The sequence below is a fragment of the Cololabis saira genome, chromosome 2, assembly GCF_033807715.1.
Source record: "Cololabis saira isolate AMF1-May2022 chromosome 2, fColSai1.1, whole genome shotgun sequence".
Taxonomy (NCBI): domain Eukaryota; kingdom Metazoa; phylum Chordata; class Actinopteri; order Beloniformes; family Belonidae; genus Cololabis; species Cololabis saira.
In genome coordinates, this window is record NC_084588.1 from 38,383,849 (window position 1) to 38,401,624 (window position 17,776).

At 38.0% G+C, this 17,776-nt stretch overlaps 1 protein-coding gene across 1 annotated transcript; it reads left to right on the top strand.

The window, feature by feature from the left end:
• The first annotated feature begins 2,208 nt into the window (after positions 1-2,208).
• On the top strand, positions 2,209-15,624 carry zdhhc7 (zinc finger DHHC-type palmitoyltransferase 7). The gene is made up of 8 exons (XM_061745150.1): positions 2,209-2,364; positions 4,926-5,018; positions 9,305-9,655; positions 11,693-11,817; positions 12,590-12,686; positions 13,386-13,467; positions 14,088-14,218; positions 14,397-15,624. Exons 3-8 carry the CDS (start codon positions 9,311-9,313, stop codon positions 14,577-14,579), a joined length of 963 nt encoding a protein of 320 aa, XP_061601134.1. The 5' UTR covers positions 2,209-2,364; positions 4,926-5,018; positions 9,305-9,310; the 3' UTR covers positions 14,580-15,624.
• Positions 15,625-17,776: the final 2,152 nt, after the last annotated feature.

Sequence of the window (17,776 nt, forward strand, 5' to 3'; positions counted from 1 at the left end):
ATACCCATTTTATCCTTTGCAGGGTCACAGAGGTCTGCTGGAGCCTATCCCAGCTCATTACTGGTGAGAGGCAGTTTGAGGTTTCCCCCTGGACAGGTCGCCAGTCCATTACAGGGCCACATAGATACAAACAACCAGACATACTCACACTCACATCCACAGGCAATCTAGAATCATCAATTAACCTAGTATGCATGTTTTTGGACTTTGGGAGGAAGCCCGGAGTAACCGGAGGGAAGCCACGCAAGCACATTATTATTATTATTATTATTATTATTATTAATACTACTACTAATAATAATAATAATAATAATAATAATAATAATACATTTGAGGCAGCACGGTGGCTTAGTGGTTAGCACTGTAGACTCACAGCAAGAAGGTTCCTGGTTCGACTCTGTGGCCCAGCAGGGTTCTTTCCGTGCTTGCGTGGCTTCCCTCCGGTTACTCGGGCTTCCTCCCAAAGTCCAAAAACATGCATATTAGGTTAATTGATGATTCTAGATTATATAATAATAATAATAATAATATTTTTTTTTATTGATTACTTTATTTTATTTTTTGAATTAATAAAGAAAATGGTTTATTGATTTCTGGGAGAAGATGGGGCATTGTGCCTCCATGCTACATCAAGCCCTTTCAGTCTTGTTCATGAGAAGGTGACTGGCTGCGATCTTCCATCTCTCCAGGACCTGCACGCCTCCAGGACCCTGAAGCGTGCAGGAAATATTGCGGCAAACCCCTTCCACCCCGGACACAAACTGTTTCAGAATCTTCCCTCTGGCACGAGGCTGTGGTCCATCAGGACCAAAACCTCACGCCATAAAAACAGTTTCTTCCCGACTGTAGCTGGCCTCGTCAACAAGGCCCCGGACCCCCCTCTCGCCCGTCTACCACAGACTGAAAAAGCTGATCTGTCTAAGGCTCACTTATTAAATGTTGTTGGTAATTTCAGTTGATAAGTTGAAGGAAAGAGCACTACATCTGGTCAGTGAGTCTGGTCATTCCTCACTGCAGTGTTTTTATCAGAACTAGCTGTCAACATGAACATGTGCAAAGTTTACTGTCGACACCACTTTGTTGACCTCACTTGCATAGATAACTTAATCTTACCAGTGCACTGTAAAGGCTGAGGGTCAGCATAAACATTTACACATTTGGGTCAGTAAAAGAAACAAGAACCCCCCCCCAACCCACTCTACGTTACATTAACGTAAAGACTCCACTTCTGACCTTATGTGTCACATTAACGCAAATCCTGGGTCACTTGTGTACAGACTCATTACTCCGGCTCATTAAAACCAACACAAAGTACATTTTTTCAGCACCCGGAGGGAATCCACACTCGAACCGGGAGTCGAACTGGGAACCTTCTTGCTGTGAGGCAACAGTGCTAACTGCCATATTATTATTATTATTATTATTATTATTATTATTATTATTATTATTATTATTATTATTATTATTATTATTATTATTATTATTATTATTATTATTATTATTATTATTATTATTATTATTATTATTATTATTGTTGTTTTTGTTGTTATTAATAATAATAATAATTATTATTTTTTATTTTATTTTTTATTTTATTATTAATAAATAAAATGGTTTATTGACATTTCTGGGAGAAGATGGGGGCATTGTGCCTCCATGCTACATCAAGCCCTTTCAGTCTTGTTCATGAGAAGGTGATTGGCTGCAATGAATGAATGAATGAATGAAAGACTTTATTTCGAACATGCTAAAATATATATATATATATATATATATTTATTTTATTTATTTTTTCTCCAATCTTTCATCTCTCCAGGACCTGCACGCCTCCAGGACCCTGAACACATTAACGCGCATCCTCCTAGGTCACCTTTGTATAGACTCCGGCACTTTAAAACCAACATGTTGTACTTCTTTTTTTCTTTTAATATTATTTGTTCTTTTGTATTGCACCAATCACCACAACAAAATCCTTGTGTGTGTTAAACTATTTGGCAATAAACTTCTTTCTGATTCTGATTCTGATTCTGATTCTGATTCTGATTCTGATGAGTTGACCAATAGCGCCTACTAGTGGAGACTTGTCGCATTCGCATCGTGGGGGGGACAGTTCTGCCTCTGACCACTAGGTGGCGCCTGGGTGCCGCTTGTCACGTGGTGCTTGCCGGACATTCACGAAAGGTCACGGAAACACCCGAAGCCGACCCGGAAGCCTCCCCGTCAATGGTCACCGTCAGCCCGTTGTCAGAGGGATGTGTTCTCGGTGCCGATGCGCGGTTCTGTCGCCCCTGGCTCTGCTATAAACCATCAATCAAAATGCTTTGAGGGGGATTTTCTCCGCCACGAGGATTTGGGAGCATTAAGGTATGTAAACACAGCTGTTCTCGCAGAGACTGCTGGCGTGCTAACCGCGTTAGCTGCTCGGAGCTAGTTGGCGACATTTAAGGCTGATTTATGGTTCCGCGTAGGGTACGCGGCGACGCGCACCGTACGGTGCGCGTCTCCGCGTACCCTACGCCGTACCCTACGGCGTAAGGTACGCGTCGATTTAACGCAGACCATAATTCAGGCTTTAGCAGCTGATGCTTCTGCACGACCTGTCACGTTGTCATTGCAACTACGTGAAAATGCCCTTATCTGTGCCAATAGCGTGATATTTCTGTCCATTGTGGACAGTCACAATGGTCTGATGGCGGATGATGAGAGGGAAGGTGGTGTTTTGAACTGGGCTCAAATCTCAGTCACCCACAAACTCCCCCATCGATTAGTCTGTTTGTTTATTTCGGTCATTTCCAAAATAAGAATTCAAATGCAAAAAAAGAAAAGAAAAAAATACAAATAAAGATGAAGTTAATGCTATTATTGCATTAGACCAAAATATATAAACAAAACAAGGCAAGGCAAGTTTATTTCTATAGCACAATTCATCACAAGGTAATTCAAAGTGCTTTACATCAACATTAAAAGCAGCAAGACATAATTAAACGGTAAATAACAAATAAAATGATAAGAAAATAATAATAATAATAATTATAATTATAATAATAATTATAATAATAATGAATTTAATTTATAATGCACTTTCCATTCGGTGAATCTCAAAGTGCTACAAGAAAAAGGTAAAAAAGTCATAAGATAAAAAAATAAATACATTTGGCAGATCATTGATCATAGCTGGTGTATGATTTGCTGAAAAGGTGGTGGGAGGGAGAAAAGAGGTAAAATAATAAAAAGCAAAAATAAGGGCAGTAGATACAGCAGGTAAGTATTTAATTTAAGTAAACAGTAATGTTTTTAGGCCTGATTTAAAGGAGCTGACAGTTGGAGCAGACCTCAGGTCTACAGGAAGTTTGTTCCACCGGTGAGGAGCAGAATAACTGAACGCTGCCTCACCTTGCTTGGTTCTGGTTCTTGGGAACCACAACAAACCAGATCCAGATGAACCTCAGGGGTCTGGGAGCTTCATAGGAACTAACAGATCAACCATGTATTTTCAGTGTTTTGTAGACCAGCAGTAAGATTTTAAACTATCCTTTGACTCATTGGAAGCCAGTGTAGTGATTTCATGACCGGTGTGATATTAGATCATATATATAATATAAACAAAACAAGACCGAAAAGGTGAAGGCTGAAGTTTAGCTTATTACCCTTTTGTAATCAATTTCCGTCAGCTCTTACATATACCGATACAGAGCAGTAAATCAACTAAAAGAAAAACATTTCATATACTTTTTGTATATTGAAAACATTCAATATACTCCATAGACCTATTATTTATTTAAGTTTTGACACTTACATAAAACACTCATACAATATGATCATACTTAATGAGCATCTTGTTCTTCAATATTTTTTTTAAATATTTGGTATGTACTGCACTCTTTAACTTCCTATTCCAAAACATCCCACAGATTAACCCCATAAACTGAAACACATCTATGTTTGACATCCGTTCTGTACTTTGTTTTTGTGATTATATAGCTTCCTCTCAGTTCATATAAACTTTCTTTGGTGAAACAGCTTCTGGATACATCGTGGTAACAGATTATTATAAGCCTTGTACATCAACAGTGATATTTTGAAATCAACAAGTTCATTAAATTTGAGCATCTGACAATAAATACATTATTTATGTGTTGGTTCCCGATAATCAGCTCTGTCTATGACTGATTGCTCTTTTTTGAAGTAAAATAATTGGATTTATGATTGTAATGAGTGCCAATATTTGATCATAATCCAGTTGAATGTGGATTTAAATAGTCTTTGTCAAGTCCTTTCTTCGCTTTATGTAATTCAAAAAACAAAGTAGGTAAGAGTGACGATATTAAAAAACATAATACGAGACAGAGCAGTAAATCAATTTCATTTCATATACTTTTTGTATATTGAAAACATTCAATATTCCATTTGAGTCGCTGTGTGGTCAGTCTGATCAAGATCAACGATGAAGGGGTCGATTTAGATGTTGAACAACCTTTTTTTCAATTGTATTTGACTCCACACGAGAATATGAGAAAAACACTGTTGGAGGTCAGTTTAGGGACCCTAATTATAAAGATTTTAAGGGTCAACAAAAATATTGCTTCGCATTGACCTTTTGTTGAAAAATAAATAAAAGAATAATTTTAATGTCACGACAGTGAAGGTAAGCAGCCAAATTGATACGTTTCTTGTAGTACTTAATCTAGTCTTGTTTTGTAAAACAAGACTTTTTGTTACTTTCAAATTACTGAGATTTACCTCAACGCATATATAGTTATACATTTTGATCTTGAAACATTGAACTGTCATGATGAATGTCTAAAAAGCAATAAAATATGTTTCCTTGTAAGCAGAATTTATTGCAGACTTTAGTGTTAAAAATGCTTTGAGTTGTTTGTAGCAGATTAAATGGGGACTATGGTTAAATGTTGTGTTTTTCTCAGGTGTCAGCCCACGTTCTGTTTTTACATATGGGCTTCATGCTGATCCTGGAGGTACACACCACAGCATGCTGTTGTGAAGCTGAAACATATTAGGTACGTTGCCTCTGTCTGTCTTTAAGTTTCGTCTTTAAGTTTAAGGAAGTTTCTTCCTTTAAGTTGTCTTTGGTTGTCTGTTATGCAAAAGCTGGAAAAGTTGCATTCCTCATTATGACTTTAACAAATGAAAAGATCCATGGGGAGATATTTGCTGACTGGTTGAATGGTTTATAAAATAGAAGTAGTAAACTTGCTACTACGACAGCTGAATTGTTGAAACGTTGATATGACATAATAACAAGAAAATCCATGTCACCTGTGGGCAAGCTGTGTGTTAATGGCCACAGGTGAGTTTTGTTTCCTAGAAAAACAGCTCAATATACATTGTTGTTGTGATGCTATGCGACAGTGGAGGCTCTTAAACAGGAAATCGTTCTGGGAAATCGTACAGGAGACTCTTTCTTAATTGAGAGGGTAAAAATAAAACGGCCTTTTCTCTGATTTCAGCAAACTATCAATGTCCAAACAGTTTCTCTTTACATCTGGAATTTAAATAAATGTACCAACCAAAGTACAAGGCACTTTTGCTTCTAAAAGTTACAGTGACATGAATGCAAAGGTCTAAGGTGACAGTAAAGCACAAAACCATTTTATTACGTTTAGATTTAGCTGATCAACAGAGAATGAAGAGAGATAAGTCTTGTGCCATCTGAACGCAAAAGGCTGACAGGTGGAGAAGCAGTTTGTCTGGCTTTAATGGACAACTCCTACATTGACCATGTAAAATCAATACTCTTTGTACCAGCAAGGCTTTTTTCCCCATCTATTCAGGAGAATAGACTTTTCCTTCCTTGTTTTATGTTTAACAGAAGAGTCAGGCATTTGTAGCTGAGGGGCTCTGTGCTAGCTCCTCCAAAAGCTTTGCAGATCTTTGTCAATTGTCAGATCATTTATTTTCTTCTACGGGAGAGTACATCAGTAGAATCTGCAGGTCTGAAGGTCTGTCAGGCTGTCCCAATGGTATCTGCTTTCTGGATATTGAACCTCCACTAAAACTTCAACCACTTCAACAAATACAGTATATGACCGTCTGTATTCTTGTGTGTGAGAAATTATTATTTCTCACATTAATTAACTAAAGGGTTATGTGAGCCATGCATACATGCATGCATGTTGAAAATAAGGAAAACATGCCTCACCCTTGTATATCTTCCAGTTGCATTGCAAGCCGGAGGGGATAAGAAGCAAAGAAAGGAATCAAGAGGAGAAAATGAGGATGAATTGTGATAAAGGATGCTCCCACTGTTGTTACATCACTACTATTTTGTGGCAAATATTTTTAATGTAGCCAAAGTCTACATTCAATACTGAAAGAGTTAACTTTTATCTTCCGAGGCAGTGCAAGCAGCATTATTTGAAGTAAGTGAGGCTGGATAATTGCACTCTGAGCTTGCAATGTAACACAATCTCACAAATCTGAACATCTCACTGACGGCGTATTGTCAGACCTAAGGGCCCCCAGTGAAAGTAAACGTCCGGTGTCATGTCTGAGTTCTTTAGTTGGTAGTTATTTGAAGCACCTAAATGCTTTCAAAGACAGAAACATATTTTTTTTATTTCTTTCAAATAAAAATGTTCACCATGAAACTTCAATTAAAAGTATTAAGTAGTGTACTTCTTGAAAAACTGATCTTATTTCCTTACAGAACCCATAATTATCATACTCCTATTAAGCCACACTCCTCTGTGTTGTATTAAATGTGCAGCATGTGTTTGGCTTAGCCATTTCAAAGTCACTGTCACTGCTGATATTCTAAGAGAATTTACAGAAGTGTGTCACCAGCTGCTATAAGCTTATAAGCAACTAGATTTAAGTGCTGCTGCGGTAAGATGACATGCAATATTCTGTAAAAAAAAACAAGACTTAAAGCTAGCTGTTGTACAGACACAGAACAGAGATGGGGTTTTTTTTCTTGTTAGTTTCTTTTTCTCAGAGTACATCTACAGTTAGAGTGTCAATTGGCATTAACTCATAGAAATCTGTGCAGCACAACTTGAAGAAAATGGGGATCTTCCTTGTGTGACTCTGAGTTTAAGGACATCAGCACTTCTCATCTCTTGTTATCCAGTTTGCAATCAGTTTCAGTTTAATTCAATGCAAGCATAAAGTTTTTCAATGCAAGCACAGCCAAACATCAGTGGGATATTAAGTCTCCTGAGAATGGATAGTTTGAGCCTGCACCACCGTTAGGAAGTATTATATGCTGATAGGGCTGGGCGATATATCGAGATTTTAATATATATCGATATATTTTCAAACGCGATATGGTACGAGACAATATCGTTTATATCGATTAAAAAAAATATATATATATATGATTTTGATATAGCTTATTTTGTGACAAATTGACTTGAATGTTTTATTTGATATTTGCACAAATGTTTTGTTATTTGCACAACTGTCAACCTCAGTGGAAAAGTCTGCCTGTTACTGTCTACATTGTATTAATTGCACAGTGTATTTTAATTTAATTGTTATGCAGGAAAGGGATATTTTTTTTATTTTATTCAAGAAGCATTTTCATTCTATATATGCAGGCAGTTTATTTTTATTTCATTTGTTTTATACATTTTGATATTGTGCAGACCTCTGTTAATAAAGGAACCTGTGTGACATTTGGCACGAGGCTTTGTATTAAAACTGACTGTTTTTTTTAAGGGTTTGCCTCAGAAAAAATGAAGCTAACAGAGATGCTATGCTATAATGCTTTGGGGGAAACCCCAATTAAGGCACAGAAAAAATATCGAGATATATATCGAGTATCGCCATTCAGCTAGAAAATATCGAGATATGACTTTTGGTCCATATCGCCCAGCCCTATATGCTGATCATGATCAGTGTAATGAGCAAAAGAGAAATGCATTAAAATCAACTGTAGTTATAGTACATTTAATTGTATTAAAGTTATATGTGATATTTGGGCTCAGATGAATGTTTTACATCTTGACTTCTTGCTAATCTCAGAGTAAATTCCAAAGTGAGCGTCTTTATATTAAATAAACCAAAAAGGCCTTGCTTTTATTGATTTTTCTCTTTCTGTAAATAACGATGAATCCAGCAGCATCAGGTATCTGAGTCCAGGGATTATTATTAGCCTGTATGTGCCACAGCTGCAGGATCACTTTCCCAAAGGGACCAGGATGAGCATTGATTTATTCTGGAGATGTGGAGTTGGTTTCTCCAGTTGCTCCGGTATGTTCCCTCACGACCTTGACATGAAAACAGAAGACAACAGCTTCAGTAACTTATGCATCTTGCAGAGACAGAGCCAGGATTCAGAGGGTCCTGAGTTTTAGAGATTGGGCAAAAAGTTGATCCTCAACACTCGGACTTGTCTTCCCCTATTCTGATGACAATAATGTAAGCTGTTGTTTGCTTCAGGTGGTTATGGTTTCCTCTGACTATTTCATGGGATTTCAGTGTTTTATAAGACACTTTTTACACAAAGTAGCAAGCAAAATCTGCGTTAACCCTGGCATAGATATTGCAACTTTCCCAAAATGTCCCAATTACTTCCTGTAATTAGTGTCTCAACTGTTTTAGTCATCTGTCTGTTTTTTTTTTTTTTTTTTTTTTCTCGAAGCTTATTTTGTAACAGGTGCCATGAAAAGGGTATTTGGTGGTTAAAATAGGACTGAATATGGTTTGTTTTCTTTCTTTTTTTTAATATTCAGTAGGCCTGTGTTAAAAAAAATCGATTATCCAATTCTAAATCGATTCTCGTATTAATTCCTAAAAATTGATTTGTATGTCTAAAGATCGATTCTTTTTTTTTTTTTTTTCTTCATTACATTACAACTTTTGATATTTTATTTGTTTATGCCCAAAAAAGAATGTTTTGTTGGACACGAGAATAACTGGTGCCATGTTTTTGCCTTTAAATATGTTTAAAGGAATGAAAACATTAAAGTTTTCAGTTATAATTGCATACATTTTCTATATTTCATTACTTTATATACTGTCTTGGGGTTACATTTGCATAAAATGCTAAAAACCAAATTCTAAAAAATTTAAAACAGAAAAAGACAGAAAATGGAAAAACTAAAACCGATTTCATACGACTGTTTCCTCCCTGGATCTGTTTGATAATTCTGACCCACACGATGTTTCTGAAAGCAGTTCTATCAGCATTCTGGGAGCTGATTGGTCCTTACAGCATCATTAGCTGCCAATACTTGCTGTTGAATCTCAATATGTTGCAGAACTACACAGTCATATAATTGATATTCAGAATTAAGAAAATAGACTGAATCCAGTCTCCACATATTCCCATGTTCCCCAGGGCAGGATGCAGTCTTCAAACCATCGCCTACGAGATATGGAGCAGCACCATCCACTGCTGTCGGCAGGTGCAGACGTGGAGGCGGGGAGCCTGGCGGCCGGAGTAATGGTTGGGAGTCCCCACTCGGGACACGCAGCAGGGAATCGCACACTGTGGTTCATCCAGGACAGCTGCGGGATGGTGTGCGCTGCCATGACCTGGTTCCTGGTGCTGTATGCAGAGTTTGTGGTGAACTTTGTCATGCTTCTGCCCTCCAAAAACTTTTGGTACTCCTTACTGAATGGAGCCACCTTCAACTCCCTGGCTGTACTTGCACTGGCATCACACCTGCGTACGATGATGACCGACCCGGTAAGAATCTGAAACACCTTCTATAGTTGGGCAAGGTTGAGGATACAGATGGAAAATGGAGTGTGGAGGAGGAAGGAAAATATGGATGTAATCATCGAGACAGTGACTGCGTTTACATGCAGTCAATAACCCTTTTAAAACCCGAATATTGGCAATAACCCGAATTTGCACGGCCATGTAAACACCAATAACCCCTTTGAATAACCCGAATTTGCTCATATTCGTTTTTTTTAAAACCTGAATATGACCCCTGAATATTGGGTCATGTAAACGCCAAACGGAATATCCCGATCAAACGGAACATGAATTTGTTTTTCTGCGCATGTCCTGTTTGCAAGGAATCCTGGTCTTTTGAGTCCAGGAAGTTCTTCTAAACACGGCGAAACGCAAGACCAGGAGGAGACTAATCACTTCATAAATGTAATGAAGGATATGAACATTTTGGCATTTGTAGAAGGTAGAAAGTACCGGGATAGCAAGATTTACAAAAAAGTCAGCGAAATGTTGCGCGAAGCAGGATTTGTACGAACGCCAGACCAGATCAAGCACCGCTGGAAGACGCTGAAAAAGGAGAACTACAGGGCCGAGAAACAAAACGACTTCTACTGGGCTGTTGATTATCCGCCGTGCTGCTGTTATTGTTGTTGTTTTGAATTTGCGCGAAGCAGCATTTGTTTTGAATTTGGATACAGGAAGAAGAAGCGGAAATGACGGGAATTGCGTCATGACGTTCTCCATGCGTCGCTGGTTTGATCCAGATATCCCAAATGATTAATTACCATGTAAACGGAATATTCTGAATGTTTCAGTAACCGGAATATTAGCAATAACCCGAATTTTGACTGCATGTAAACGTAGTCAGTGCTTCATTTTGCTTTCAAAAGAAATACTGTATTAAAGTAGAAAGAAGTCATACATTTTGAACTCATAAGTGTTACAGAACAAACAATGTAGATTAATTTAAAGCAACAAATGTATGCCATGTATTAGGTATACTCTTACTTAAACATACATTTATTGTTGGGGTTCTGACAGTGTGAATAGAGTCTTTCTCGTAGACGGTTTGACAGCATGCTACAGCAGCAACCAAAAGTGCTGTCCCAGTGTGACATTTGGACTCGTTTGCTGATGTAATCTGGGATGCTGAGCTGAGAGATGGTGTGTAAGAGGATGCTCTGTCTGAGAGCTGTGCACAGCAGACCATGAACTGAACCTGAATGTTCATCAGCTGCGAGATTTATTTTAACAGTGAGTTAAAACTTCAGTGCCAGCTGTATAATTATGCATCTTTTTGAACCATTAGCTTAAGGGTGTTTACTGTATCCACCTGGGTCTATAAAAATGTTTCACAAATTTTATTCAGACATAATTAATGTAGTTTACAGCCTTTCACAGCTTGGTGATTTTTTCTAAGTAGCTCTTTGGTACTTTCAAGCAACTGATAATTGTTGAAATTTGTGATAATTCAAGTACTTGTTTCTACTTTAATATTGATGTTTCGTGAATAGACTGAGTTTTTTCCAGGTCATGTCTCTAGAACTCTTGGGTTATATACTAGTATTTCTGATGTTACTGTGATGCAACTCTCACACAAACGCATTGTATGGATAACGGTTCTGCTGTTTACTTTCAAAACACCTGAACTACAGACTGATGTATAAACCCACAATAACACAAAGAAGTTCCTGATCCAGTATATCAACCTTCACTTTCGGCCTTTAGGATCAGTTGGATGCAATGGGCAGATTCTGGCACTAAATGTCGCTGCATTCAAAAAGTATCAAATTGAAAAAGAATCTGCTGCTTGATATATTGTAAATGAATTGTGTATAATTAAAATTGAATTTGATTGCATTGAACATTTACTCGGAATGAATCATTACTATCTGAATGTGTTCATGGTGAAGAAGCTCGTCCTCTAATCCCACCTAAATCATAGCCTGACCTGTCTAATCCTGTAGCCTAATGTGTTTACGTGCATTTTTATAAATGGGACCTGTTGGTTTTTTTTTTGTTTTTTTCTTTCCCACTGTCCAGGGTGCAGTTCCTAAGGGTAATGCAACAAAGGAGTACATGGAGAGCTTGCAGCTGAAGCCTGGTGAAGTCATTTACAAGTGCCCAAAGTGCTGTAGCATCAAGCCTGAGAGGGCACACCATTGCAGGTCAGTTTTACTCTACGTGACTATGTGTCTCCAGCAGAAAGAGACTGAAGCGCTGCCTCCATCTTTCCCTGTCCTCAAAGCATGTTTACAGGCACAGACTTGAAAATCGATTACTGCATTTGGCAGCCACTTAGATCCCAGCAATCACTTTAATTACAATCACGGGAAAAGGGAAATACCGCCGCTTTCACTTTCAAGGTTTTATTTAATCGCTGCATGATTTAAAATATCTGTTTATTATCTAAAGCTACTCTAACAAGCTGTTCTACGTTGAATATCAGAACATGGCCTGCGGGTTAAGTCTGCGTCATAAATCACTATGGTGATCTAGCCAGGTGAAAAGAGAGACACCTTCTTGTCACTGGAAAATCCCAGCTTTAAAGTCGACAAAGCCCCCTAATCCCTCACTCACACATACGCGTTGGGAGCGTTCTCAGTGTTGCTGTTCGTTGACCTTGAATGGGTGATGTCAAGCATTGCCTGCGGGTTCCATCCCCCACAGCAGCTGATTCCATCAATAGTTGGAGAATTATCAGCTTTTTCACTTTAAAAACACTAATTTAATTCAACTCCTGAGTGATGGGTTGTAATCATTATGGGCCATTAAAACCCAATCAAAACAATAAAGACCTCCTTTTTCTGATCATCTTGTCATATCCGTTAATTACATTTAGAAACATTTGCTCTCGCATATTTAAAGGAACTCTGTATGTGATGACATCTGGATTAGTGTTGAGTTTATCATGCATTTACACGTCTCTTCCTCCTGCAGTATTTGTAAACGATGCATCCGGAAGATGGATCATCACTGTCCCTGGGTCAATAACTGTGTGGGAGAAAAGAATCAGAGATTCTTTGTCCTTTTTACTGTAAGTACACTTTTTTATTGATGGATGGCAGTTGTACTTTTTTTTTAAATTTATTTGTTTCTTTTATCTTAAAAATAACATATTATAATTACATTTCTTTTATAAAACAGGACTCAATTTGCAAAATCGCATCTTGTGTTCAAATCTCCCCACTTGCCAGCTTCAGATCAGAGACCAGCTCGGGAGAAGTGCAGAGCGAGAACAGGCCTTAATTGCGCTCTCTTTCCCGCCTATGACTCCCTTGAGAACATCAGCACTTTTTATGGCTTTATATGCTGACTGGATCTTTTTGAAGACAGAAAAATGATGCTGTCATATGTGTCTCAGTAGCACAAGGTCAATTGCCACTGAAACATTTAGCTTGCTCTTTAGTTTGCTCAGACTTTCACAGACAGAGAAGCAGCATTTCTTTTATATATATATATATATATATATATATATATATATATATATATATATATATATGTGTGTATGCATTTTTAATATATATTTTAATATATCATATATATTTATTTTATGAATTAATATATATTTATAGCATTTCTAATTACATTCAAGTCATAAAGCTTCAGAGTCTGACTATGTATTAAATTGGGAAAACACTGTAACACATGAAAATGAACCTGCTGGGATTTCAATTGCTTTTATTTGTGTCTGTATGTGACGGCTCTCCCTCTTTTTGTGTTTTTGTCTCCACAGATGTACATAGCCTTGATATCTGCCCATGCTCTGGGCCTTAGTGGTATGCACTTTTTCACATGTATTAAAGTTCAATGGAACGGTAAGATTACACATCATTTACTACATTAGAAATTTAAGTTAATAAAAATCAGTATGTAATAAAAATCTAGAACTATGTCTCTTGAAAAATACGTCTGAAACTGTTTAGTGTCTGTAGGGGATTAGAATAGGAGCTCTTCACAGATCATTGGACCTGTCCAGCCCAGTTATCAAACATCTGTCATTGTACTGCTGCTTTGTGGAAGATTTGAGGATCAAATATCCTTTTGTAGAAGTGAGACTTTTAATAATAATCAGGTGAATGAGCTTTTAACTTGGTGAAAGATTTCCTCTGAGTCATTGAATATAAGATTAAAATCCATGCCCCATTGAGAGCTGATTACCATAGAGACAAAAAATATATGGTAGATAATGGATTGTTAACTCGTAAAACTTTCCGAGATTTAAAGACTTTGCTGAAACTTTACCTGTTCTTCTTTGCAGGATTTTTTCAGAGAAACAGTTCTAGCTTTTAAACCCTGAAAATAAACAAATATGATCATGTTTGATAATCAACATACTTTAGTTTGTTTGGTTTGTTCATTGATTTCTGTCTCTGGCCGTTTTAGCCAGGCGTCCGGCAGAAGTAAAAGCTCTGTCTTGCTCTCTTTCTGTTGTCAGAGTGCAGTGACTTTTCTCCAGGGGTGTCTGTGCTGCTGCTCATCTTCCTCTGTCTTGAAGCCATCCTGTTTCTCACTTTTACGGCTGTAATGTTTGGCACGCAGATCCACTCCATCTGTAACGATGAAACGGTCAGTGTCCACTGCTCGGTTCCTTTTGGCAAACTGTTTGGGCAGCAAGAAGCGGTACTGTGGGATGAGACAGTTTAGGGAAAAGTTTACTAAAAAAGATCTTGATTGATTTAACTCTGCAAATACGGGTAGATTTTCAGTACGTGAATCTTAATGAAATCAAACTGATGTCTTGCAGGAGATTGAACGTCTTAAAAACGAGAAGCCCACATGGGAGCGTAACATGAGGTGGGAAGGAATGAAATCTGTTTTCGGGGGTCCGCCGTCTCTTCTGTGGTGCAACCCATTCACCGGCCTCCGTCTGCGGCGCCTGCTACTTGTGAGCCACGGTCGCCGGGGCGGGTCAGAGTTTTCTGTCTGACAACCGAGACAGACTGATACAGATCGACACTTGGCTGTGTGCCCAACTTTTTCCGGGGCTCAGATAGACTTCTTCTCCTTGCTGTCCTTGTGTGGGTGACGGAGAGACGGGATGCTGCAGTGGGACCCAAGTGCATCATCAGATTCTGTTTTCATTCTTACATGCTGTCATATATTCAACACCTTTGATGTTGGTCACAAGTATCCTTAACAACTGGAATATTTATCCTTACACAAGCAGCATTTTGGGTTTGTTTGTTTTTGTTTTGGGGGTTAAAGCATGCAGTATGTAATTCAAGTGAATCTTTTATTCCTGATTGCCCCAGGGTGCTGTTGGAAGCCAGCGTTTGCATCTTGAATATGGAACTTGAGGAGTTTGTTTACTTTGTTGCACTTGTGAAATTCAGAAATTGGATTTCTTGAGGATGTATCAGCCGCATATCTTTTTCTTTATCGCTGGACCCAGACAAGAGGATCGAAATTGGGAGGTGCTTCAAACTCTTTTATTGGACCCAGACAAGAGAATCACAGTCAAGGACATGCACTACTTACACGATGCTCGATAAAAGCCCAGATATGGAGCATAGAGGATATCAAAGATTGAACTGGGCTTTAATTTGCATGTACAAAGCCCAGTCAGTCAGCGTGTCTGCCTGGAAATGGGGCTTTCATCATCTTTAAATTGGTAAACACGTTACTGTGAACAGAAGCCTTATTCATATTCAAGAGTACTGAGTGGCTTTTCCCATCTGTCCATCTCCTTTGTTATGGTTTTCCTTCTGTGAGCTGAAATTTATAATTTTTTGGAGAGTGTGAAGCAGAGGAAATTAACATTTCCTTTTTTTTTTCTTCTTCTTCTTTTTAAATAACTGCTGAATTCTCGTCATCATAACCACTCCTGCTGACCATTATGCCTCACTGGAAATAACTACTGTTTTTTATTTTCATTTTATTTTTGTTTTATTTTGTTTTGTTTTTTTTTTAAATAGTCATTTGGTTAAAAAAAGGACAAAACCAAAAAAAAGTTTTATATTAAAAGTGTATCTATACATTTAGGTTTGCATCTGTGGTGTTGCTATGACCACTGAAATGCCTCCCTGTTCTCTTTAAAATGGCTGAAGGCTGAATAGTGCTTAGTCTGAATTGTTTTTCCTGTACTTGTTTATCCCTCTGTGTCAGAAACTGAAGGTTACTTCTGTGTGTAGTAGGAATCTGTAAACAACAGCTCTTAATGGGATTTCATAGCATTAAACAGGGAAAAACAACCTCCAGAAACAATCAGGACAGATCCACGTTTAAGACGTGGTTGCTTTGTGTCCTCCTTGGAGACCGTTTGCAACAGTTAAAAGAGAGAGAGAGAAAAAAAAGGAGAACTTTCGACTCTATCTGATCCAAACTCTTAGATTTTAAAAGTGAGTGCTCAGCTGAAAAGAGCTGCAGGACCAGACTCATTATACAAGACGTGATACAAAACAAAGTCTCTGGGGCGCTGAAGGATCCTACTTTCCACTCTGTAAGATTTGCGCCTGTAACGTGCAGTGACAGGGCAGGAGCAGGCACTTTGTCACAGCTATCACAGCACTTTTCCCAGCAGCTGAACTCCTGCAGTCAAGTAAAGGAACAGGCAAGACACTAAAACCATCCCACATTAACGAAGGTGTCCATCTCATGTTGCTCTGCATAAGTAAAAGGCTGTTAGAAAACTGAATGAATAGGATGTTTTGGGTCTGAAGTTCAGTATTTGAAGTCACAAACTATCTCCATTGTTTACAGTAAATGACAATGTATGCTTTAAGGCTGTCGTGTTTTAAGAAATGTGCTGTAATGAGAATGTACAATCTGCTTTGACTTGTGGGGTTAGCACTGAGCTCTAACTGATATCAGACAACTTCATCTGTGCTGGCCTCTTATTTCTAATTGAGGCTGCTGGACTGCATCCTTGTGGCAAGAGATTTCTGGTAAAATGTTTGGAGATGGGGGAAAAAAAATCACATTTGGATTCAATCATGGTCGTAATCATAATCCTGTATGTTTGCCACAGTTCCTTCAGCAATTCCCCTCATCCCAACATGCTCAATAAAAGTGAGTACAGTTAATGCCGTTAAATAAATCATGTAAACTCGTAACTGAAAGACAGATTTCATTTGACAGGAAAAAGAAATGCACAAATATGTTGTTAATCAAGTATGCTGTTATAAAAGAGAGTTGCGTCATGACGTCGAGCCAACTGGAGTCTAATTAACACAAGATGCCATTAAAATAGAGAATCTCTGGAGCGCGACTTGTAGTAACAGACCTGATGTAGCTGTAGTCGTATGTGTTATGAAGTAGTAAAGCATCAGAGGTAATTACAAACTGACGGATGCGGTTGTGATGAAAGGGTGTGTGTGATGCTGACCGGTATCATTTGGAAAATTCATTTTTGATGTACACAAGTATTTTACAATAGGATAATTCTGCTTCGTGATCAAACTCAGATGCTGCTGTTGAAGTGAGATTTTGATACAGGGTGCATAATTATAAGTTCATGCTTCGTAGAGGAATCTGTATAATTTCTGTTTTCATAAATTATACTGATCATTGCATTTTGGCTACCTTCTGCCGTGTGACTTGAAAGGACTTGGTCACCAAGATGAGATGATTGTTACACATGCTACACTCTTGATACAACAGTATGCTGTCTGAGCATTTTCTCACACTAGCTGATAATGAGAGAGGATTTCCTTAGAAAGCAAAGGGGCATCTGCTATGTACAGTAACAGGATGGATGTTTTATCACAGATTTATCAATAATGGCATCATGAAGAGATGACGAACGTGTTGTTTCTAACCCATCAAGAGAGAATGTTTAATCAAGAACAAAATCCCTCAGCTTTATAAACAAAGTGTACAGGTAATTATTAATAACATATAAATGGAATGTTTTATTAGATTTTTTTTAATGTGTTAAAATGTTATGTCATATCATTAATGTCATTCTTTTACATAATAAACTTGAGTAATGTTTTGACTCCTCGGTGTTTGAGTGCACTTAGCGACCCCTGGTGGCGTCTTGTGTTATTGCACCCTCAAGAACGAAGTTCCCAAGGATCAAGGTTCTTTTTTTCTCCTCTTCTCCTCGACAGAGCTGTTGTCTGATCCTCGAAGTAGATCTAGCATTTTATTTTTCTGTCTAACAATACTAGCAACATATCGACC